Raw genomic sequence first — 19639 nt, 5'->3', positions numbered from 1 at the left:
TGGGTCACATAGAATATAAACATATGTGTGAACACCTATTGAATGATCGCAGTTGTTACCGAATTTTGCCCTCGGATCCCACAGACATTTTCCTGAATGAATTGGAAAATATCTTGAGGGATGGCCTCTTCAAAAAGGTAATTTCTGATGTAGAATACCGTTTCCTGTTGCCGAGCACACCTCAGATTGCCACTTTTTATGGTTTACCAAAAATCCACAAAGGGACTTCCCCATTAAAGGGACGCCCGATTGTATCTGGGGTGGGCTCGGTAACACAAAATAGCGGAATTTATATTGATCGTGTACTTAAGGGTTTTGTATCCGCTCTCCCTTCATACACACGTGATTCAATGGATTTTCTACGAAAGATTGAATCTATTAGTATTGAAACATCATGCTCGTTGGCAAGCATAGACGTAGAATCCTTATATAGTTGTATTCCTCATGATAGGGGTCTGATGGCGGTGTCCGACTTCCTAAAAACCAGAGCTGTCTCACATAGACCCCATAATATCTTTGTTCTGACGCTTTTGGAATTCGTTCTCACGCATAATTTTTTTCTTTTCGATACGCGTTTCTTCCACCAGCTCAGGGGGACTGCGATGGGGAGTTCATGTGCCCCGTCGTATGCTAATCTCTTCCTGGGCTGGTGGGAGGACAAAGTGGTTTTCCCAGATTCACAGACATGGTGGGCAGAGAAGATCACATTATGGACAAGATACATCGATGATGTGTTTATAATATGGAATGGTAATGAGGAGGAATTCATGCTCTTTGTAAAAACACTTAATACCAACGACCTAGGATTGGCATTCACATCTGAATTCCACCATGAATCCCTCACCTTTTTGGACATTAGAATTACCAAAAACGGTGACAAACTAGTTACCACCACTTTTAGAAAAGAAACTGCAACGAATAGCCTCCTTCATTGGGAGAGCTATCACCCCATGAATCTAAAAAAAGGCATTCCACGAGGACAGTATTTGCGCATGAAAAGAAATTGCTCCAGTCATGATAGTTTCTATCAAGAATCAAGAAAACTACAAGAACGTTTCAAAACGAGGGGTTACCCACAGAGCGTACTCCGGGGAGCTTTCCAGAGTGCGGTTTCTAGGGATCGCGAGACATTATTAGTACCAAGGGAATCAAGCAAGAAGGATGATGACATAATGAGGATTATCTCTACTTATGATATTAGGAATAGGGAAATCCGTAATATCATCACCAAATATTGGCCCATCTTGTTGATGGACCCTGGTGTCGCTGACGTGCTTCCCGCACGTCCAAGTATTACATTCAGGCGGGGTCGGAGTCTCCGGGACCGCCTGGTACACAGCCACTATATAAGACCTACCCCTGAGGGCACGTGGCTGGACCGTAAGCCCTTGGGAACATTTCGTTGCGGAGCCTGTATGGCATGTGGTTACATCAATAATACAAAAATTAATGTTTGTTCGGCGACTGGCACGAACTATGTCATCAGAGATTTCTCGAATTGTAGGAGCAAAGGAGTGATCTACCTGGCGCAATGTACATGCCCTCTGGACTACGTGGGAAAAACTTTCAGAGAATTCCGTAGACGCATTCTGGAACATATTAATGATATTAAAAAACGTAAAGAAACTCCTGTGGCCAATCATATCTGGGAATGCCATAATGGGGATCCTAAATCTATTAAATTTGCAGCCCTGGAGATCGTGAGAGCATCCCCTAGAAAAGGGGACTGGGACCGCAAGATCCTACAGAAGGAAGCCGAATGGATTCATCGGTTGCGATCCCAGTCCCCTGGGGGTTTGAACGAAAAACTTTCATTTACATGTTTTCTGTAGACTGGCATTTTTAGAGTCTATAGAGATACTATTGGAAATACCTAGCATACTCCTATGCACTGGGTCCTAATATTAAGGATAGAATTATCATCGACACGTAAAGTGTCATTTTTGTGTTTATCTTAGGGGTGACATGTATCATTTACCCATTTTTTATCGTACGCTATAATCGGCTTGTGCCATTAACATAACATTAATTGAAACTACACCGTTATTTATTATCATGTGGTAGTTCCCCAAAAGGTTCAAATTAAGGTGGACAATAAGTGTAGTATCATGATTGGTGTCGAATTATAACTATTGATGCCCTTCACGCCCTGTGATAGATAGGGTCAATAATCTCTCAAAAATGGTTTGGCCCTTATAATTATAGCTATATCGATCTATGGTGCGGGGGGCCTTTAATTAGGTTTTCTCGATTGCAACCTTTATTAAACACCCTGCTTTTGTATGGTTTTTAGTATGAAGCACTCTGGTTTAGTATTGTGTCTATCCGGGACGACTGAGGCTCCCTATTGGCTGCTGGTGGAGCGCACGATACCTTCCTTGTGACGTGCGCTCCATCTAGCTACTTCCGGTCGCGTCCCCAGTGGCAGAGGTTGGAACGCACAGCCATCTTTCCAGTTGGCGTGCGTTCCAGCTGCCATCCCGGGCGGGGCGTCCTTTAGGGTGTACGTCCTGGTGGCAGCTTTCTAATGGCCGCTGGGAGAACATACGGTAATCCCCAATGCGTCACTTCCTGTGACGCACTTCCGGGAACGTCCTGATTGGTCTAAGTTGGAACGCACAGCCATGTTACCATATGGCGTGCGTTCCATCAGTATCTCGGACGGCCGTGATAGCACATTTCTCAATAGATGTGCATACTTTGAGACAAGAGCCACAGCATATTATAGCCTGGCTGCAATCGATTAATTCCTGATCCCTACTTTTAGTTTAGATCAATAGTTTCGATACTCTAGAGTGGCTCCTCCCCCTTGGAGTACCACATGATTGTTACTACCAACACTGATTGGTCCCTCATGATTGGGACGAACCCCACATGGCTATATAGCTTCAGTGGGAACTCCATACACATTGGAGCTACATCACATCTTGCCCCCTGGAGGCCTCACACCACAACAGGTGTATCTGGACCTGCTGACCTGGAGTTGTGCCAGCTAAGTATATTCATTACTGGTATTTAAGTCTGTGTTTATACACATAGTTTTGTACGGACTTTCTCTTCTGTCAGTTTTCTGACCCTTGGTCTGTTGGTGTGGGGTCGTCAGATTGATCCGTTTTCGGCTGATATCCGTCAGACGACTGTTGAACATTTTATATGCTCGATGGACACTGTTTTTGTCCCCTGAAGAACCCCTTCAATGAGAGGAAGGGGGGAAACGCGTCGGGACACGTGACTATCCAAACGATATCTTTTCTTATACACTATTACCCGGATATCCATATGGGATAGTGTATAAAGGGCAATTTAAGGATAGACAGTACAGGTACGGGGACGGAGTGTGCCTACCATCAAGACACATCTCCGGGCTGAGGAAAAGTTTTTAAAGGGATATTGTAGGGATTGAGTGGGCCATGGCACGGGTTGCCCTGGCGCGTTCCCCCCCTTTCTTCCTCTCATACTAACCCACCTGTCTGATCTTGCTCATTCGTGTGGTTATTGTTTTGTATGTATTTTTTTTTGTGTGTTGCGGTACAAGGTGTCCCTCATTCAGGGAATTTTAATTGACCTAAATAAATGTTAAATTTTAGGTAGTCGTATTTCAGTGATATTGATTTAATAATTCTACGACTACCCCTTTCATCTATAAATAGAGCTTTACCAGTATAAATACCCCACATGTGACCCCATTTCGGAAAGAAGACACTCTAAGGTATTCCGTGAGGGGCATATTGAGTCCATGAAAGATTTAAATTTTTGTCCCAAGTTAGCGGAAAGGGAGACTTTGTGAGAAAATACAAAAAAAAAAATCAATTTCCGCTAACTTGTGCCAAAAAATAATAATAATTTGATGAACTCGTCATGCCCCTCATTGAATACCTTGGGGTGTCTTCTTTCCAAAATGGGGTCACATGTGGGGTATTTATACTGCCCTGGCATTTTAGGGGCCCGAAAGCGTGAGAAGAAGTCTGGGATCCAAATGTCTAAAAATGCCCTCCTAAAAGGAATTTGGGCCGCTTTGCACATCTAGGCTGCAAAAAAGTGTCACACATGTGGTATCGCCGTATTTAGGAGAAGTTGGGGAATGTGTTTTGGGGTGTCATTTTACATATACCCATGCTGGGTGAGATAAATATCTTGGTCAAATGCCAACTTTGTATATAAAAAAAAAAAAAAGGGAAAAGTTGTCTTTTGCCAAGATATTTCTCTCACCCAGCATGGGTATATGTAAAATGACACCTCAAAACACATTCCCCAACTTCTCCTGAGTACGGCGATACCACATGTGTGACACTTTTTTGTCGCCTAGGTGGGCAAAGGGGCACACATTCCAAAGAGCACCTTTAGGATTTCACAGGTCATTTTTTACACATTTTGATTTCAAACTACTTACCACACATTAGGGCCCCTAGAATGCCAGGGCAGTATACCTACCCCACAAGTGACCCCATTTTGGAAAGAAGACACCCCAAGATATTCCGTGAGGGGCATGGCGAGTTCCTAGAATTTTTTATTTTTTGTCACAAGTTAGCGGAAAATTATGATTTTTTTTTTCTGACAAAGTCTCATATTCCACTAACTTGTGACAAAAAAAAAATTTCTAGGAACTCGCCATGCCCCTCACAGAATACCTTGGGGTGTCTTCTTTCCAAAATGGGGTCACTTGTGGGGTAGTTATACTGCCCTGGCAATTTAGGGGCCCTAATGTGTGCAAAGTAGTTTGAAATCAAAATCTGTAAAAAATGGCCGGTGAAATCCTAAAGGTGCTCTTTGGAATGTGGGCCCCTTTGCCCACCTAGGCTGCAAAAAAGTGTCACACATCTGGTATCGCCGTACTCAGGAGAAGTTGGGCAATGTGTTTTGGGGTGTCATTTCACATATACCCATGCTGGGTGAGATAAATATCTTGGTCAAATGCCAACTTTGTATAAAAAAAAATGGGAAAAGTTGTCTTTTGCCAAGATATTTCTCTCACCCAGCTTGGTATATGTAAAATGACACCCCAAAACACATTCCCCAACTTCTCCTGAGTACGGCGATACCAGACGTGTGACACTTTTTTGCAGCCTAGGTGGGCAAAGGGGCACACATTCCAAAGAGCACCTTTCGGATTTCACCGGTCATTTTTTACAGATTTTGATTTCAAACTACTTCTCACACATCTGGGCCCCTAAAATGCCAGGGCAGTATAACTACCCCACAAGTGACCCCATTTTGGAAAGAAGACACCACAAGGTATTTTGTGATGGGGATAGTGAGTTCATGGAAGTTTTTATTTTTTGTCACAAGTTAGTGGAATATGAGACTTTGTAAGAAAAAATAAAAAAATAAAAATAAATCATAATTTTCCGCTAACTTGTGACAAAAAATAAAAAGTTCTATGAACTCACTATGCCCATCAGCGAATACCTTAGGGTGTCTACTTTGAAATGGGGTCATTTGTGGGGTGTTTGTACTGTCTGGGCATTGTAGAACCTCAGGAAACATGACAGGTGCTCAGAAAGTCTGAGCTGCTTTAAAAAGCGGAAATTCACATTTTTGTACCATAGTTTGTAAACGCTATAACTTTTATCTAAACCATTTTTTTTTTATCAAAGACATGTAGAACAATAGAGAAAATTTTATATATGGATGTCGTTTTTTTTGCAAATTTTTACAACTGCAAGTGAAAAATGTCATTTTTTTGCAAAAAAATCGTTAAATTTCGATTAATAACAAAAAAAGTAAAAATGTCAGCAGCAATGAAATACCACCAAATGAAAGCTCTATTAGTGAGAAGAAAAGGAGGTAAAATTCATTTGGGTGGTAAGTTGCATGACCGAGCAATAAACTGTGAAAGTAGTGTAGTGCAGAAGTGTAAAAAGTGGCCTGGTCATTAAGGGTGTTTAAGCTAGGGGGGCTGAGGTGGTTAAAAGTGTAAGGTTTCATATGTGGCGATAAACATGGTAAAATAAAACAAACACTATAAAAATTAAAAATATGTCATTTCCTGAAGCTTTTTTCTATGCAAGTACACTTAAAAGTTTAGGTTACTTACCATGTATATATTTAACTACATTTAAGCTAAGTCCATGTCGAGAAATGGTCATCAAGACTTCACCAGCACTTTTTCTCCAAGGAAGGTTATAAGGTGGACACCAAGATGTTATTGCACTGAAGAGGAGTTGAAGATCATCTTTTTGCGCTAGCTCCTCAGCTGGAGACACAAAGCTACACAACTTCACTAAAATCTGGGGGCAAAAATGTACATTTGTTAGCATAGACAGAAATGACATGGGCAAGATCTTGTAGTAAGGATTTAAATTAGTTTTACAATTTGAAAGATTGCAAAAAATTGGAATTTTGACACATCCTTCTATTCTGTGTAACTGTAAAATGAAAACGGCCATTCCCCAGCTTATGTCTGTAGTGCTTGTAATGAGGTTACAAGGGAAAAAATTTAATATTATATTTTTTATATATTATTATACATTAACGTTCCCCTAGCCCTTCAAATCTTTCATTTCACTAGACCTCTACACCATGCAATGAACTAGTTATCTCGACTCTCCGTCCCCTCCATCGTCACCTGGCTACCTTCGCTGACCTCTTAAGTATTAAAACCTCCCTCTCTAATCACAGTCAGTCACCTCATGCCCTATCCTACTCACAGATCGTATCCCTCTTTCTACTTCCACCTCATGCCCTATCCTACTCATGGATACCATTCCTCTCTCTACTTCCACCTCATGCCCTATCCTACTCATAGATACTATCCCTCTCTACTTCCAGCTCATGCCCTATCCAACTTACGAATACTATCCCTTTCTCAACTTCCAGCTCATGCCTTATCCAATGCACAAATACTATCCCTCTCTCACCTTCCACCTCATGCCCTAGACTACTCATGGATACAATCCCTCTCTCTCAACTTCCAGCTCATGCCCTATACAACTCACAAATACCATCCCTCTTTACTTCCAGATCTTGCCCTATCCGACTCACAGATACCATCCCTCTCTCTACTTCCAGCTCATACCCTACCCTACTCACAAATACTATCCCTCTCTCTACTTTCAGCTTGTGTCCTACCCTACTCACAAATACTATCCCTCTCTCTCTACTTCCAGCTTGACCCCTATCCTACTCACAAATACTATCCCTCTCTCTACTTCCAGCTTGAGCCCTAGCCTACTCACAAATACTATCCCTCTCTCTACTTCCAGCTTGAGCCCTAGCCTACTCACAAATACTATCCCTCTCTTTACTTCCAGCTTGAGCCCTAGCCTACTCATGGATACCATCCCTCTCTCTACTTCCAGCTCATGTCCTATCCAAGTTCTCACAAATACTATCCCTCTCTCTACTTCCAGCTTGAGCCCTAGCCTACTCACAAATACTATCCCTCTCTCTACTTCCAGCTTGAGCCCTAGCTTACTCACAAATACTATCCCTCTCTCTACTTCCAGCTCATGCCCTACACTACTCAAATACTATTCCTCTCTCTACTTCCAGCTTGAGCCCTATCCTACTCACAAATACTATCCCTCTCTTTACTTCCAGCTTGAGCCCTAGCCTACTCATGGATACCATCCCTCTCTCTACTTCCAGCTCATGTCCTATCCAAGTTCTCACAAATACTATCCCTCTCTCTACTTCCAGCTTGAGCCCTAGCCTACTCACAAATACTATCCCTCTCTCTACTTCCAGCTTGAGCCCTAGCTTACTCACAAATACTATCCCTCTCTCTACTTCCAGCTCATGCCCTACACTACTCAAATACTATTCCTCTCTCTACTTCCAGCTTGAGCCCTATCCTACTCACAAATACTATCCCTCTCTTTACTTCCAGCTTGAGCCTTAGCCTACTCATGGATACCATCCCTCTCTCTACTTCCAGCTCATGTCCTATCCAAGTTCTCACAAATACTATCCCTCTCTCTACTTCCAGCTCATGCCCTACACTACTCACAAATACTATTCCTCTCTCTACTTCCAGATTGAGCCCTATCCTACTCATGAATACTATCCCTCTCTCTACTTCCAGCTCATGCCCTATCCTTCTCACAGATATTATCAATCTGTCAACTTGTTATTACTGCTGGGGACATCTCATAATACTGGGCCCCCTTCAACTAATCCCCACCTCTCCATCTAAAGTTTGGCATTGGAGATGTAAATCTTGCTCTTGGCGCACAGTGTTTATGCTAATGTTAATGCCAGAGGCGATATGGACTCTGCAGCTATTGAGTCACCAGAGTGTTGGTGAATTCTATGCAACCACACTCTAATTTTGTGGTCTGATACTTTGTGGCTGAGTTGCTGTGGTTCCTAAATGCTTTCATTTTCCAATAATCCAATGGCTAGGAAGGGAAGACATTTCACAAACTGACTAGTTACAATGGTGGCATCTTATTTAAAGGCAACCTGTCATCAGTTTTCTGCTGCCCTCACTTTTAAATCCTAACAACTCCAGCACATGCCAATGAGTCCTCATATTCATGAGCTCACGGCTCTCCCTGCCCACCTGCCTCTGACTGACAGTTTAGCAGCAGGTGGGCAGAGAAATCCAGGAGCTCATGAATATTCGGGGCTCATTATGCACTGGAGCTGTTCAATACAAGATTTGGGCAAAACGGCTGGGTCAATTAAAGAAAGTGACCCGGCATTTTGATAAGGAGGATCTGCCACTTGTTTATTTTGCCCTTAGTTTTGATTCACAAAAGCGAGTTCATTGCAGGAATCACGCTCCATGTGCGAGTGTGATCCTCTGTTGTTGCTCCTGCAGTCCAAAACCAAGAATCACGCTCACACTCGGAGCGCGATTCCCGCAATGGACTCGCTCGTGTGAAACAGCCCTTAACGAATCACACTGGTATTCAGCAAGCTCCTTGCATGGCTGTGTGTTTGACAGTTTACTCATGTGGCAATAGCAGTGTATTAAGAGGTGTCATCTGAACAGTGATATGAACCACATGGCTTCTCTATTGCAAAGCAGAACCTGAAAGGGACATGTTGTACTTAGATTCCCTAAGAAGTACAGCTCGACAATTGAGCTTAAAACTTCAAATGCCCCCAACATGGCCACCGCACTTCACGTAATATCCGATGCACACTGTGCTTTGGTAGTCAGAGACACTCATCCAGTTGTCAGATTTCTGAGAAGTGGGAACGTTTCTTAGACTACTGATGCACAGTGTACAACGGTGTAGGAATTGGTGGATCAGCAACACAATGAATAAAAGGGACGGCTCCAGGTAATGGGCATTTCCTAGATATGTTATATATTTTGTGTCACATTGGAGGGACTCTGTAATGTATAATAAAGGGCCTTTTCAGACTTTTCAGTCTCTTCTGGTTTGTCTGCTATTAGGCAAGTACTACTGTAGAGGCAATTTGGGAAATCCTCAACATAAGTAACAGATCTGATGAGTCATAATTTCTTCCAGTTATGTCAGATTGCCAATACATGATTCTACCATGTGCCCAAGCAACAGCCGACACAAGTTGCCTACTTACAAAAACATATTTTTCTTCTGTGTTAATATAGGACTTATAATTCACGAAAATGTTGCTAACATTTGGTTTCTGAATGTATAATTTCCTTGTAATATTAGCCACACAAAGACGTTCAAGTCAACCACCGCCACAGAATATAATGAAGATGAAGTTTCTAAACTAGGACTGAAAATTCTCATTTAGACTGGCAATGATCACTGAGGCAGATGGCTTATCAAATATTCTATTAAGAAATTGCAGAGGGGATATTAAGCAGATCGATAACTGCTGACGCCAGATGGAAATAACTATTGCAGAGGCAGCAAGCAGTTCACGTAATGATTTCTGATGCAGATTCAGTTAAAGGGTTTACTTCATTCAACTCAACCAAGGTCTTAGTATTCCTGGTGCTGTTCCTCCAAGTTCTAGATGGCAAAATCACTTTATTGGCACCATTCCACCAAGTCAAAATCTCTGTAATGCAATATTCTGAACTCCAAAGCATATGAAAAAAGTACAAGAAAAAAAAAAAAAAAAAAAAGTACAATTTCCATAGCCTTTAATTTTCGGAACATTTTCTGTTAAATCCTATTAACTTAGTTGTTGCACCGGTATTGATACCCTCTGAGCTGCCAGAGGAAGCAACTAATAAAAAAATTGCAGGGGGCGCCAGGCAGCAAACACTTCAATGAGGGTCATAGGAGCCTATGGCTCCCGTCCCCTCCGTTCTTCCTCATAGGTTTCAGGCTAGTGGACTGCCTATGAGGCAGTAGAGCAAGCGTAGTGTCAAGAATGTAGTTGATCCTGGGAGGTATGATGTCAGGGGAAGAGGCGGCGTCTCGTCATCCAGGGGGCAGGGCCTAACGATGTGCGGGAGATTCTACAGAGCAGGAGCAGAGTCTGCAGGTAAGTATGTGGAGGAGAATAGTGACTGTTATTTTTACTTGGGGGGGCTTTTTGCAGGGGCTGAAGGGAGAAGGAATAATCTTTGTATTGGAGACTGTATGTTAGAGGGGTATGAAGAGAGGGTAGTGGGGATGATATTTACATGGGACTGTATGCTGGAGAGGCTGAAGGCGGGGGGGGGGGTGATATTTTACATGAGACTGTATGCTGGAGGGGCTAAGGCGGGGGGGGGGTTGTATCTTACATGGGACTGTATGCTGGAGGAGCTGAAGGCAGGGGGAGTGATGTGTTTTACATGGGACTGTATGCTGGAGGGGCTGAAGGCAGGGGGTTGTATCTTACATGGGACTGTATGCTGGAGGAGCTGAAGGCAGGGGGAGTGATGTATTTTACATAGGACTGTATGCTGGAGGGGCTGAAGGCAGGACGAGTGAGCATTTTACATGGGACTGTGCAAGAAGGGCTGGAAGGCAGGGGTGTGATGCATCTTACATGGGACTGTATGCTGGAGGGGCTGAAGGCAGACGGCAAAGAGAGGGAGTGCGATATTATTTACATAGGACTTATGTTGGAGGGGCTAAAGGCGGAGAGTGATGTATTTTACAGGAGACTGTATGCTGGAGGGGCTGAAGGCAGGGGGAAGGTTGTATCTTACATGGGACTGTATGCTGAAGGGGGGCATAATTATTACTATAATACTACAGAGGGGGCCATTATAATATTAATACAGAGGAGGAAATAATAATAATATAGAGGGGCCAGTATATATTATAATTATACAGAGGGCATTATAGTTATGGGCACTACGGGGGAGGGGAGGTCTGTTATCTGACGATGATAGTAAAGTGAGGAATCTAAAAAATAAATAAAAAAAATTGTGAAACTCTACAGAGATGAGACGCGGCTGATGGAAGGTGTCATGACGGTCCTATCTCCGAATGAAGATGCTGAGAAAAGTCTACATCACAGGAAAGGTCACTGGATGTAACAGCTATGGTGAGGTATTCTCCTGTATGTTATGTCCATCCAAATATTTGTTTGGGGGGGGGGTTGGGGGTGTGGATATAGAATTTGGGCCACACTGCCTCAGCCCGGCCCCAGACTTCAGGTCACACTGTGTGTGTTCTGAATTCTGGGGCCTCACACCCATCTAACACATTATCTGTACTCAGAGTTATCGCTGTGTTATCTGAAGTGTTACATAGGACTGCAGTTGACATCTACTGCATTATTTGTAAAAAGGGGTGTGGTCACAGGTTGGGGGCGCAATACTTGGCTTGCCCCGGGTGCTGGCAACCTACGCTACGCCACTGCAGAGCTGTCGTATATTTCAGTCTTCATTTGTGCCAGAAAACTGGCAAAAGTGCAGATAAGGCCCCATGCACACGGCCGTTGTTCACAGCCGTGTGCGGGCCGTGGAACCGCGGCCTGGATCCCTCCTGAGAGCAGGAGCGCACGGCGTCACTGGTTGCTATGACGCCGTGCGCCCCCTGCTGCCGGCACAGTACAGTAATACACTGGTATAGATCGTACCAGTGTATTACTGTACTGTGCCGGCAGCAGGGAGCGCACGGCGTCATAGCAACCAGTGACGCCGTGCGCTCCTGCTCTCAGGAGGGATCCAGGCCGCGGTTCCACGGCCCGCACACGGCTGTGAACAACGGCCGTGTGCATGGGGCCTTAATCTGTCACGCCCAGAGGCCATGAGCCCTAGACAACGCTAGTTTTACCAACTGTTCACTAGACTACAGGGACACCACTGTTGAATCACATCTCCGTAATAGTGGCAAGGCCTCTCTTCCTTTCACCCAGTCTCCTACCCAGCTTCATTTTCATCTCTTACTATAATCAAGATCCTCATCAATTCCACTACTCTCGTCCATTCACCATTACAAAGACTTGGAGAAGACCAGTTAACAACTGGCGCACACCAGAGAGATCAGTGTGCTAAATAGCTAGAATGAACATGGTGTTTGAGCTGCAGGCAGCATGTTACTGAGCAGGAGGAGCAGATTGTTATATCATTTTATGGGAAAAGATTCAGTGTAACTATCAGTGACTGACAGTCTTCCCTCTATGACTGTGTATACAGAGATAGCTGTCAGTCACTGACTGAAGACAAGGAGACGGTCCTATCAGTGACTGACAGCCTTCCCTCTATGACTGTGTATACAGAGATAGCTGTCAGTCACTGACTGAAGACAAGGAGACGGTCCTATCAGTGACTGACAGCCTTCCCTCTATGACTGTGTATACAGAGATAGCGGTCAGTCACTGACTGAAGACAAGGAGGAGGTCCTATCAGTGACTGACAGCCTTCCCTCTATGACTGTGTATACAGAGATAGCTGTCAGTCACTGACTGAGGACAAGGAGACGGTCCTATCAGTGACTGACAGCCTTCCCTCTATGACTGTGTACACAGAGATAGCTGTCAGTCACTGACTGAAGACAAGGAGACGGTCCTATCAGTGACTGGAAGCCTTCCCTCTATGACTGTGTATACAGAGATAGCTGTCAGTCACTGACTGAAGACAAGGAGACGGTCCTATCAGTGACTGACAGCCTTCCCTCTATGACTGTGTATACAGAGATAGCTGTCAGTCACTGAGTGAAGACAAAGAGGAGGTCCTATCAGTGACTGACAGTCTTCCCTCTATGACTGTGTGTACAGAGATAGCTGTCAGTCACTGACTGAAGACAAGGAGGCGGTCCTATCAGTGACTGACAGCCTTCCCTATATGACTGTGTATACAGAGATAGCTGTCAGTCACTGACTGAAGACAAGGAGACGGTCCTATCAGTGACTGACAGCCTTCCCTCTATGACTGTGTGTACAGAGATAGCTGTCAGTCACTGACTGAAGACAAGGAGGCGGTCCTATCAGTGACTGACAGCCTTCCCTATATGACTGTGTATACAGAGATAGCTGTCAGTCACTGACTGAAGACAAGGAGACTGTCCTATCAGTGACTGACAGCCTTCCCTCTATGACTGTGTATACAGAGATAGCTGTCAGTCACTGACTGAAGACAAGGAGGAGGTCCTATCAGTGATTGACAGCCTTCCCTCTATGACTGTGTATACAGAGATAGCTGTCAGTCACTGACTGAAGACAAAGAGGAGGTCCTATCAGTGACTGACAGCCTTCCCTCTATGACTGTGTATACAGAGATAGCTGTCAGTCACTGACTGAAGACAAGGAGGAGGTCCTATCAGTGACTGACAGCCTTCCCTCTATGACTGTGTATACAGAGATAGCTGTCAGTCACTGACTGAAGACAAGGAGACGGTCCTATCAGTGACTGACATCCTTCCCTCTATGACTGTGTATACAGAGATAGCTGTCAGTCACTGACTGAAGACAAGGAGACGGTCCTATCAGTTACTGACAGCCTTCCCTCTATGACTGTGTATACAGTCACTGATAGGACCACCTCCTTGACTTCAAAGCTCAGAATGAGCAGGAATTTAAATGTATAAAATTACAGCTTTTACTGAATCTTTTCCCACAAAACTATATATTCGTTGTTAATTCCGGTATTGAGATCTGGCAGAGGATCTAAATACCGTGATTAAATGGATCAGTTTTGATTTTGCACATCAGGATGCATCCGTTCCATTAGGATACAGTTCTGTGAAATCAAAACATAAAAAAAAAAAAGGGATCAGTCACTAAATACATTTAAAGTCAATGGGTGTGGTTTTTTAGACACCATTGTTTTCAATGCTGGATCCGTTTTTATGACCGGACACAAGATCGCAGCTTGCAGCGGTCTTGTGTCCGGTCACAAAACAGAAAGCTGATGGAATGGAAGACATCCTTATGCATCCTGAACGGATCTCTTTCCATTCAGAATGCATGAGGACTAAACAGAAACCTTTTTTTCCGGTATTGAGAACCTCTGACCATTCTCAATACTGGAAAACAACAACGCAAGTGTGAAAGTAGCCTTAATCTTCTCAGCTCCTCCTGCTCTATAACATGCTGTCTATAGCTTACACTGCATTTTCATGGTGACCGGTTCTTTCAAATGGCCACCAGCAACCTGTCCTAAAACGTGAGAAAGACTGGTTGCCACCACTTGCAGAGCTGCCTCGGGGTTGGGACCTCACTACACTGCTGTACAGTAGATGGTAATGATGTGATCCTGCCTATGATATGCAATCATGGCTGAGCAGCCTGACAGGAAAATGCACCAATGTGTAGTATATACAAGTGCAAGAGTGTAGTGTGTAGTGAGTCCAAACCCCTCACTCCATAGGCAGCTCAGCAAGTGGAGGCAACCAGTCCTCATCATAATCTAGGACAGGTTATTGAAAGCCATTTTAAATAATTCCTGGAGAATCTCTTTACCATCTGTTAGATCATGTAAAATGTAACAACTATTGAATTGGAATCATTAAAAAATCTGTTCCAGTGTCTAGATATTGCAGTTATATGCTTGCTATGGCGCACACAGTGTTCTTTTTTCTTATGTGTCCAGTGCTTGTTGACACACGTGCTCAGTAGCCCAGTCATACCAGCTGGTTCATCCAGTACACGGATAGCAGAGTGATGCCCACTATTGTGCAGGCCAGCCAATAAGAATTAGAATAGCGGACTTTTAATCAGTCTAAGGAAGAAATATCCCGCAAATCATGCAAAGTTTTTCAGTTACAATTGTTTTAAAAAAAAAAACTACTGCTGTTATATAATGATAGGGTGCCCCCAGTTTTGTAGCATTCCCATTATATAACAGCAGTATTTAATTGTAACTGAAAAACGTTGCATGATTTGTGGGATAAACCCTTTGAAGGGCTATTTCCATTTAAAAGGTACTTTCACACTTGCGGCAGAGGATTCCGGCAGGCAGTTCCATCGCAGGAACTGCCTGCCGGATCCGTCAAAATGTATGCAAACTGATGGCATTTGTCAGACTGAAAGGACTGATCCTTATGACAAATGCATTGAAATGCTGGCTCCGTCCCTCCGGTGTCATCCGGAAAAACTGATCCGGCATTTATTTATTTTTCAATTTTTTTGCGGTCTGAGCATGTGCAGACCGCAAAAACAAATCCGTTTTGCCGGAACACTCAGGCCAGAGTCGGCATTAATGCATGTCAATGGGAAAAAATGCCGGATCAGGCATTTCAGCAAGTGTTCTGGAGTTTTGGACGGAGATAAAACCGCAGCATGCTGCAGTATTATCTCCGTCCTTAAAAGTCAAAAAGACTGAACTGAAGACATCCTGATGCATCCTGAATGGATTGCTCTCTATTCAGAATGCATGGGGATATGCCTGATCAGTTCTTTTCCGGTATAGAGCCCCTAGAACATAACTATGCCGGAAAAGAATAACGCTAGTGTGAAAGTACCCTTAGACATTTATGGCATATCCACGGGACCTCTGGTACCCGCACCCCTCTCCACAATGAAACCATGACTCCAACAGAAATAAAATATCCATGGCCACCACTCCATTCACTCTCTAGTAGGATATGGCAGCAGATGGCGGCTCCATCAGACACGACAGGAGTCAGGGGAACTCATGTTCTGCAGAGGTGGGACCCTCATGTATATACAAAATGTCCATTTAGAGAGGACATGCCACCTCTTGTGACATGTTTAGTAAATAATTGTATTCCACATTAACTTACAACTGACTGGTGATCTACCCCCAACTGAAAACAGCCAGTTGTACTTGTATTGCAGACTAATGGTAATTAGTTCATAAACTTCAGATAGGAATAACAGAGGAACAAAACAGTTATATAAAAATATGCTCCAGAATTGTTATCACATTGGGAATGCAAGCAGTTCATACAACAGGCATGTCAGGAGAGGTCACAGATCCTCTTTAAAGGAATCATGAAAAACACAACACGTTTCCAGTTGGACTCATTAAAAAAATCCTCCTAGACTTTGCCATTATGTACATGTTATGACGCACCCCCCCCCCCCTCCCCCCAAGTTTTCTTTTGACTCTTCATCAACATAAAATGCAGTATTAACAATTCATTTAGAGAAGTGTGTGGCCTTGTCTAGAAAATTCCTGAAGCAATCCATCCATGAAATCAGTTAAGAACAAGGGCCCAGTAAAACTTTAACGTTCTCCCATGAATACACATTAATAAAACCTGGTTGACCAGTAATGGAAGTCACACCACAATGTGCAGATAAAAGGTTGTGATGGGCAAACTTCAAATGGTAACACTAGTCAAAAAAATAATAATAATTACTCTGTGATCTTCATATGGAGTACCATTGTATAGCCTTAGAGAGATTGGAGTTTCAGCCCGGTCATGGTCACTGCTTCTGCAAACCGGCTAGCTCAGGTCACACTTGCAACTCTTCCTTCAACTCCTCCCCACTGCTTGATTCAAGCCAATGAAGCTGCACCTCTGTTGAACCTTACAGATACGGTGGTGCTTTAGCAAGATTATGATCACCGATTGGACAAGACTGCTGGCTCACATCACACTTGCAACTCCTGCCTTCACCAATCTTAGTTTATGTCTTCACAGTGAGTAAATCAGTACCAAGGATGCCGTCATCACAAGACTTAAAGGGGTATTCCAGTTTCATAAAATTAAGGCAAATCACTAGGATATGTCATCATTTTATTATCACGGGGGAAGTAGGGGGGGAGGCATCAGTCTGACCACCCCCAAAAATCCTGAGAGCAAGAGGGCTGTTCAAGGAATTGAAGCTGGGCCTATACGGTTGAACTTAACTCTTGGGGTCCTGGAACCCACAATAACAGGTCATTTCCTGATTAGGGAAGATATTCAAGTTATTTTAGCCCTCTCCCTGTCTATGTACTTCTACAGCAAACAGACAGGGATGAAGTAAAGAACTGCAGTAATTGAAATCTCCTCCTACTTTGGTCCATATTGAATGGATTGTGACATACATTAAAGGAGTTTTTCAAATTTTCTGTATTGAAGGACCATCCTCAGGATAGGTCTACCAATACCTGATCGGTGGAAGTTCAACTCCCGGAACCCCTGCCAATCAGCTGTATGAAGAGGTTGTGGCACTCTGGTGAGCACTGTGGCCTCTTCCTAGGCCAGTAATGCAACACTGTACTTGGTAAGCTGCGAGGAGACTGCAGTGCTCACTTGAGCGCCACAGTCTCTTTAAAAAGCTGATCGGCAGGAGTACCAGGAGCCGACCCCCCCCCCCCCCCCCCAAATCACGTTTTGATGACCTATCCTCAGGAACTATCTTGAGTTCTTAGAACTCAAACAACTTTTAAATTTCCATTCTGAGACTGCTGTAATTATGTATTATCATATATTCTGTGGCTGCTACGGAAACCGAATTCATTTTTACCTGTACAAAGACTTTCTGGAGCAAGGCTCTACGCTCCGCCAAGGGTAACTCATTCTCTGCTCCTCCAGGTACCTCAGGCACATGCGGGAGGTCAAAAAACAGGTACAGGCATTTAATTAGGGTGGAAGGCACGGACATCGTTGTCATGCAGTCCACAGTTTTCTAAGGATAAAGAACATATAACATAATGTACACATATCAAACAGAGGAAGCAGCAACTATGCCTGAAAAAACTTTCTATATAGAGGTCTTATAAAAAGATATTGTAAACCACTGATGAACAGTTTGACCTATTGCTTCATTGCCATTGCCATTATTTCGTTTTTATGTTCTTCAGGTTTTTTGGGGTGAATTTTAACTAAAACTAAATTGTAATGTAACATAACATAAAAAAAAATCAAATAAAAAAAATCTGTTGTAACATTTAACATGTAAAAACAATTATAGTTCTGGAGGCAAAAAATAAATAAATGGATGCATAGTCCCATTTCTGATTTAGGAGAGCTTTAGAATTTGGCTGTACATCTTGCAAAATTAGTGCCATGCAAAAGAGCATGCCAGATGCTGAATGAAGCGATATGTCCTTCAAGAGCATCTGTCAGCAGGAGCAGCCCTATTAAACCAGGCATACTGTCTGGTAAAGTAGATCCTGCTGAATAAAATACCTGTCTTTAGAAATCGGTTGTGACGTTCCCAAGAAAAAATGCTTTTATTCTGTATGCAAATGAGGGCTTCAGTGTATAGAGGGGTGGGGCCTAGCATCACTGTCCAAATAAGCTCCTCAGCATTTCTAGTGCAGTCACGCCCCTCAGGGTAAGTAAATTAAGTCCTCATTTACTTAAAGGGGTTGTGCAGGTGATAATATTGATTACCTATTGTCAGGATAGGTCATCAATATCTGATTGGAGGGAGTCTGACACCCAGAACCCACATCAGTCAGCTGTTTTAAAGAGGAGACAGTGCTCCAGGCTTCCTGTTCATGTGTCGTCTAGCTTGCAGTGGCAGCATTCAAGTGAATGGAGCGAGTACTTGTCATTACACTGCACTGCAGAAATTTTTGAGACGAGGGGCAGTGTAATGAATAGGAAGCAGCGCTCATATGGAGCACCACCTCCTCTTCAAACAGCTCATTGGCAGGGTGCCAGTAATCAGACCCCCACCGATTAGACATTGATGACCCATCCTGATAAACCAACGTGCCCTTCAGATGATCTGGAAAAGGAGTTTATAGTACAGGTGCCCTGAGTTATCACAGTGGTGGTGGGTACATTGTATGTTGCTGTATGAATATGCTGTCAAAGTAAATCCACTGATATTAGTTCCATATGGAGAAGAAAGGTTTCAGGAAACCAAACATTCTTGGATGAGAAACGTTAGGTGGGACGATGCTCAAGATGACAGATTTAGGCCTGCTACATACACAAAATCATTGATACTGGACAGCCAACTTTGTCCTTGGCATTTGACAGCACACGTACCATAGAACAGCAGATTATTATAGCATTCTTGCCTCTACAGTGTTTTGTTGGCACCAGTCAACCATATACCAGACTGGTGCCAACTTTCATTTACCTCCAACTGAAGTCAGTCTACTAGACTAGAATCCTCTCATCGCTGTACCACTACTGAATATCGTAATTCTACGTTTAGTGGTTACAAGAAGTAATTAACAATATCTTTTTTTCTTTATTACTATTACCAATGTGCTTCATTACTACAATTGTATGTAGTCCAGGGGCTGGGTATAGAAGAACATACCTGCCCAGATGAGGCCAAGAGATTAATCACTGTAAGAAGCATCCACCCTCTGCTGGTCTCTTCACTCTGGTTGATTTCAAGGAACTGGACTATAGCTCGACTTGCAGCCTCTGGAAAAAGAGAGATGGAGGGTAAGGAATGTGATCAATTTGCCCCATATAATCTGTATGGATTTATTGTATTT

At 43.4% G+C, this 19639-nt stretch overlaps 1 protein-coding gene across 5 annotated transcripts in view; it reads right to left on the bottom strand.

Moving 5' to 3' along the window:
- The window catches only part of WDFY3 (WD repeat and FYVE domain containing 3), a 315047-nt gene that overhangs the window by 173484 nt on the left and 121924 nt on the right, over window positions 1-19639 (bottom strand). For all 5 annotated transcript variants that reach the window (XM_044304189.1, XM_044304218.1, XM_044304197.1 and 2 more), the window contains exons 6-8: window positions 19456-19565; window positions 17698-17859; window positions 6035-6227 (exon numbers count right to left, since the gene is read on the bottom strand). In XM_044304189.1, coding sequence (XP_044160124.1) covers window positions 6035-6227; window positions 17698-17859; window positions 19456-19565 — 465 coding nt within the window. The remainder of the gene's footprint in view (window positions 1-6034; window positions 6228-17697; window positions 17860-19455; window positions 19566-19639) is intronic.

The sequence above is a fragment of the Bufo gargarizans genome, chromosome 1, assembly GCF_014858855.1.
Source record: "Bufo gargarizans isolate SCDJY-AF-19 chromosome 1, ASM1485885v1, whole genome shotgun sequence".
Classification (NCBI taxonomy): domain Eukaryota; kingdom Metazoa; phylum Chordata; class Amphibia; order Anura; family Bufonidae; genus Bufo; species Bufo gargarizans.
This window is presented reverse-complemented; position numbering and strand designations above follow the sequence as displayed.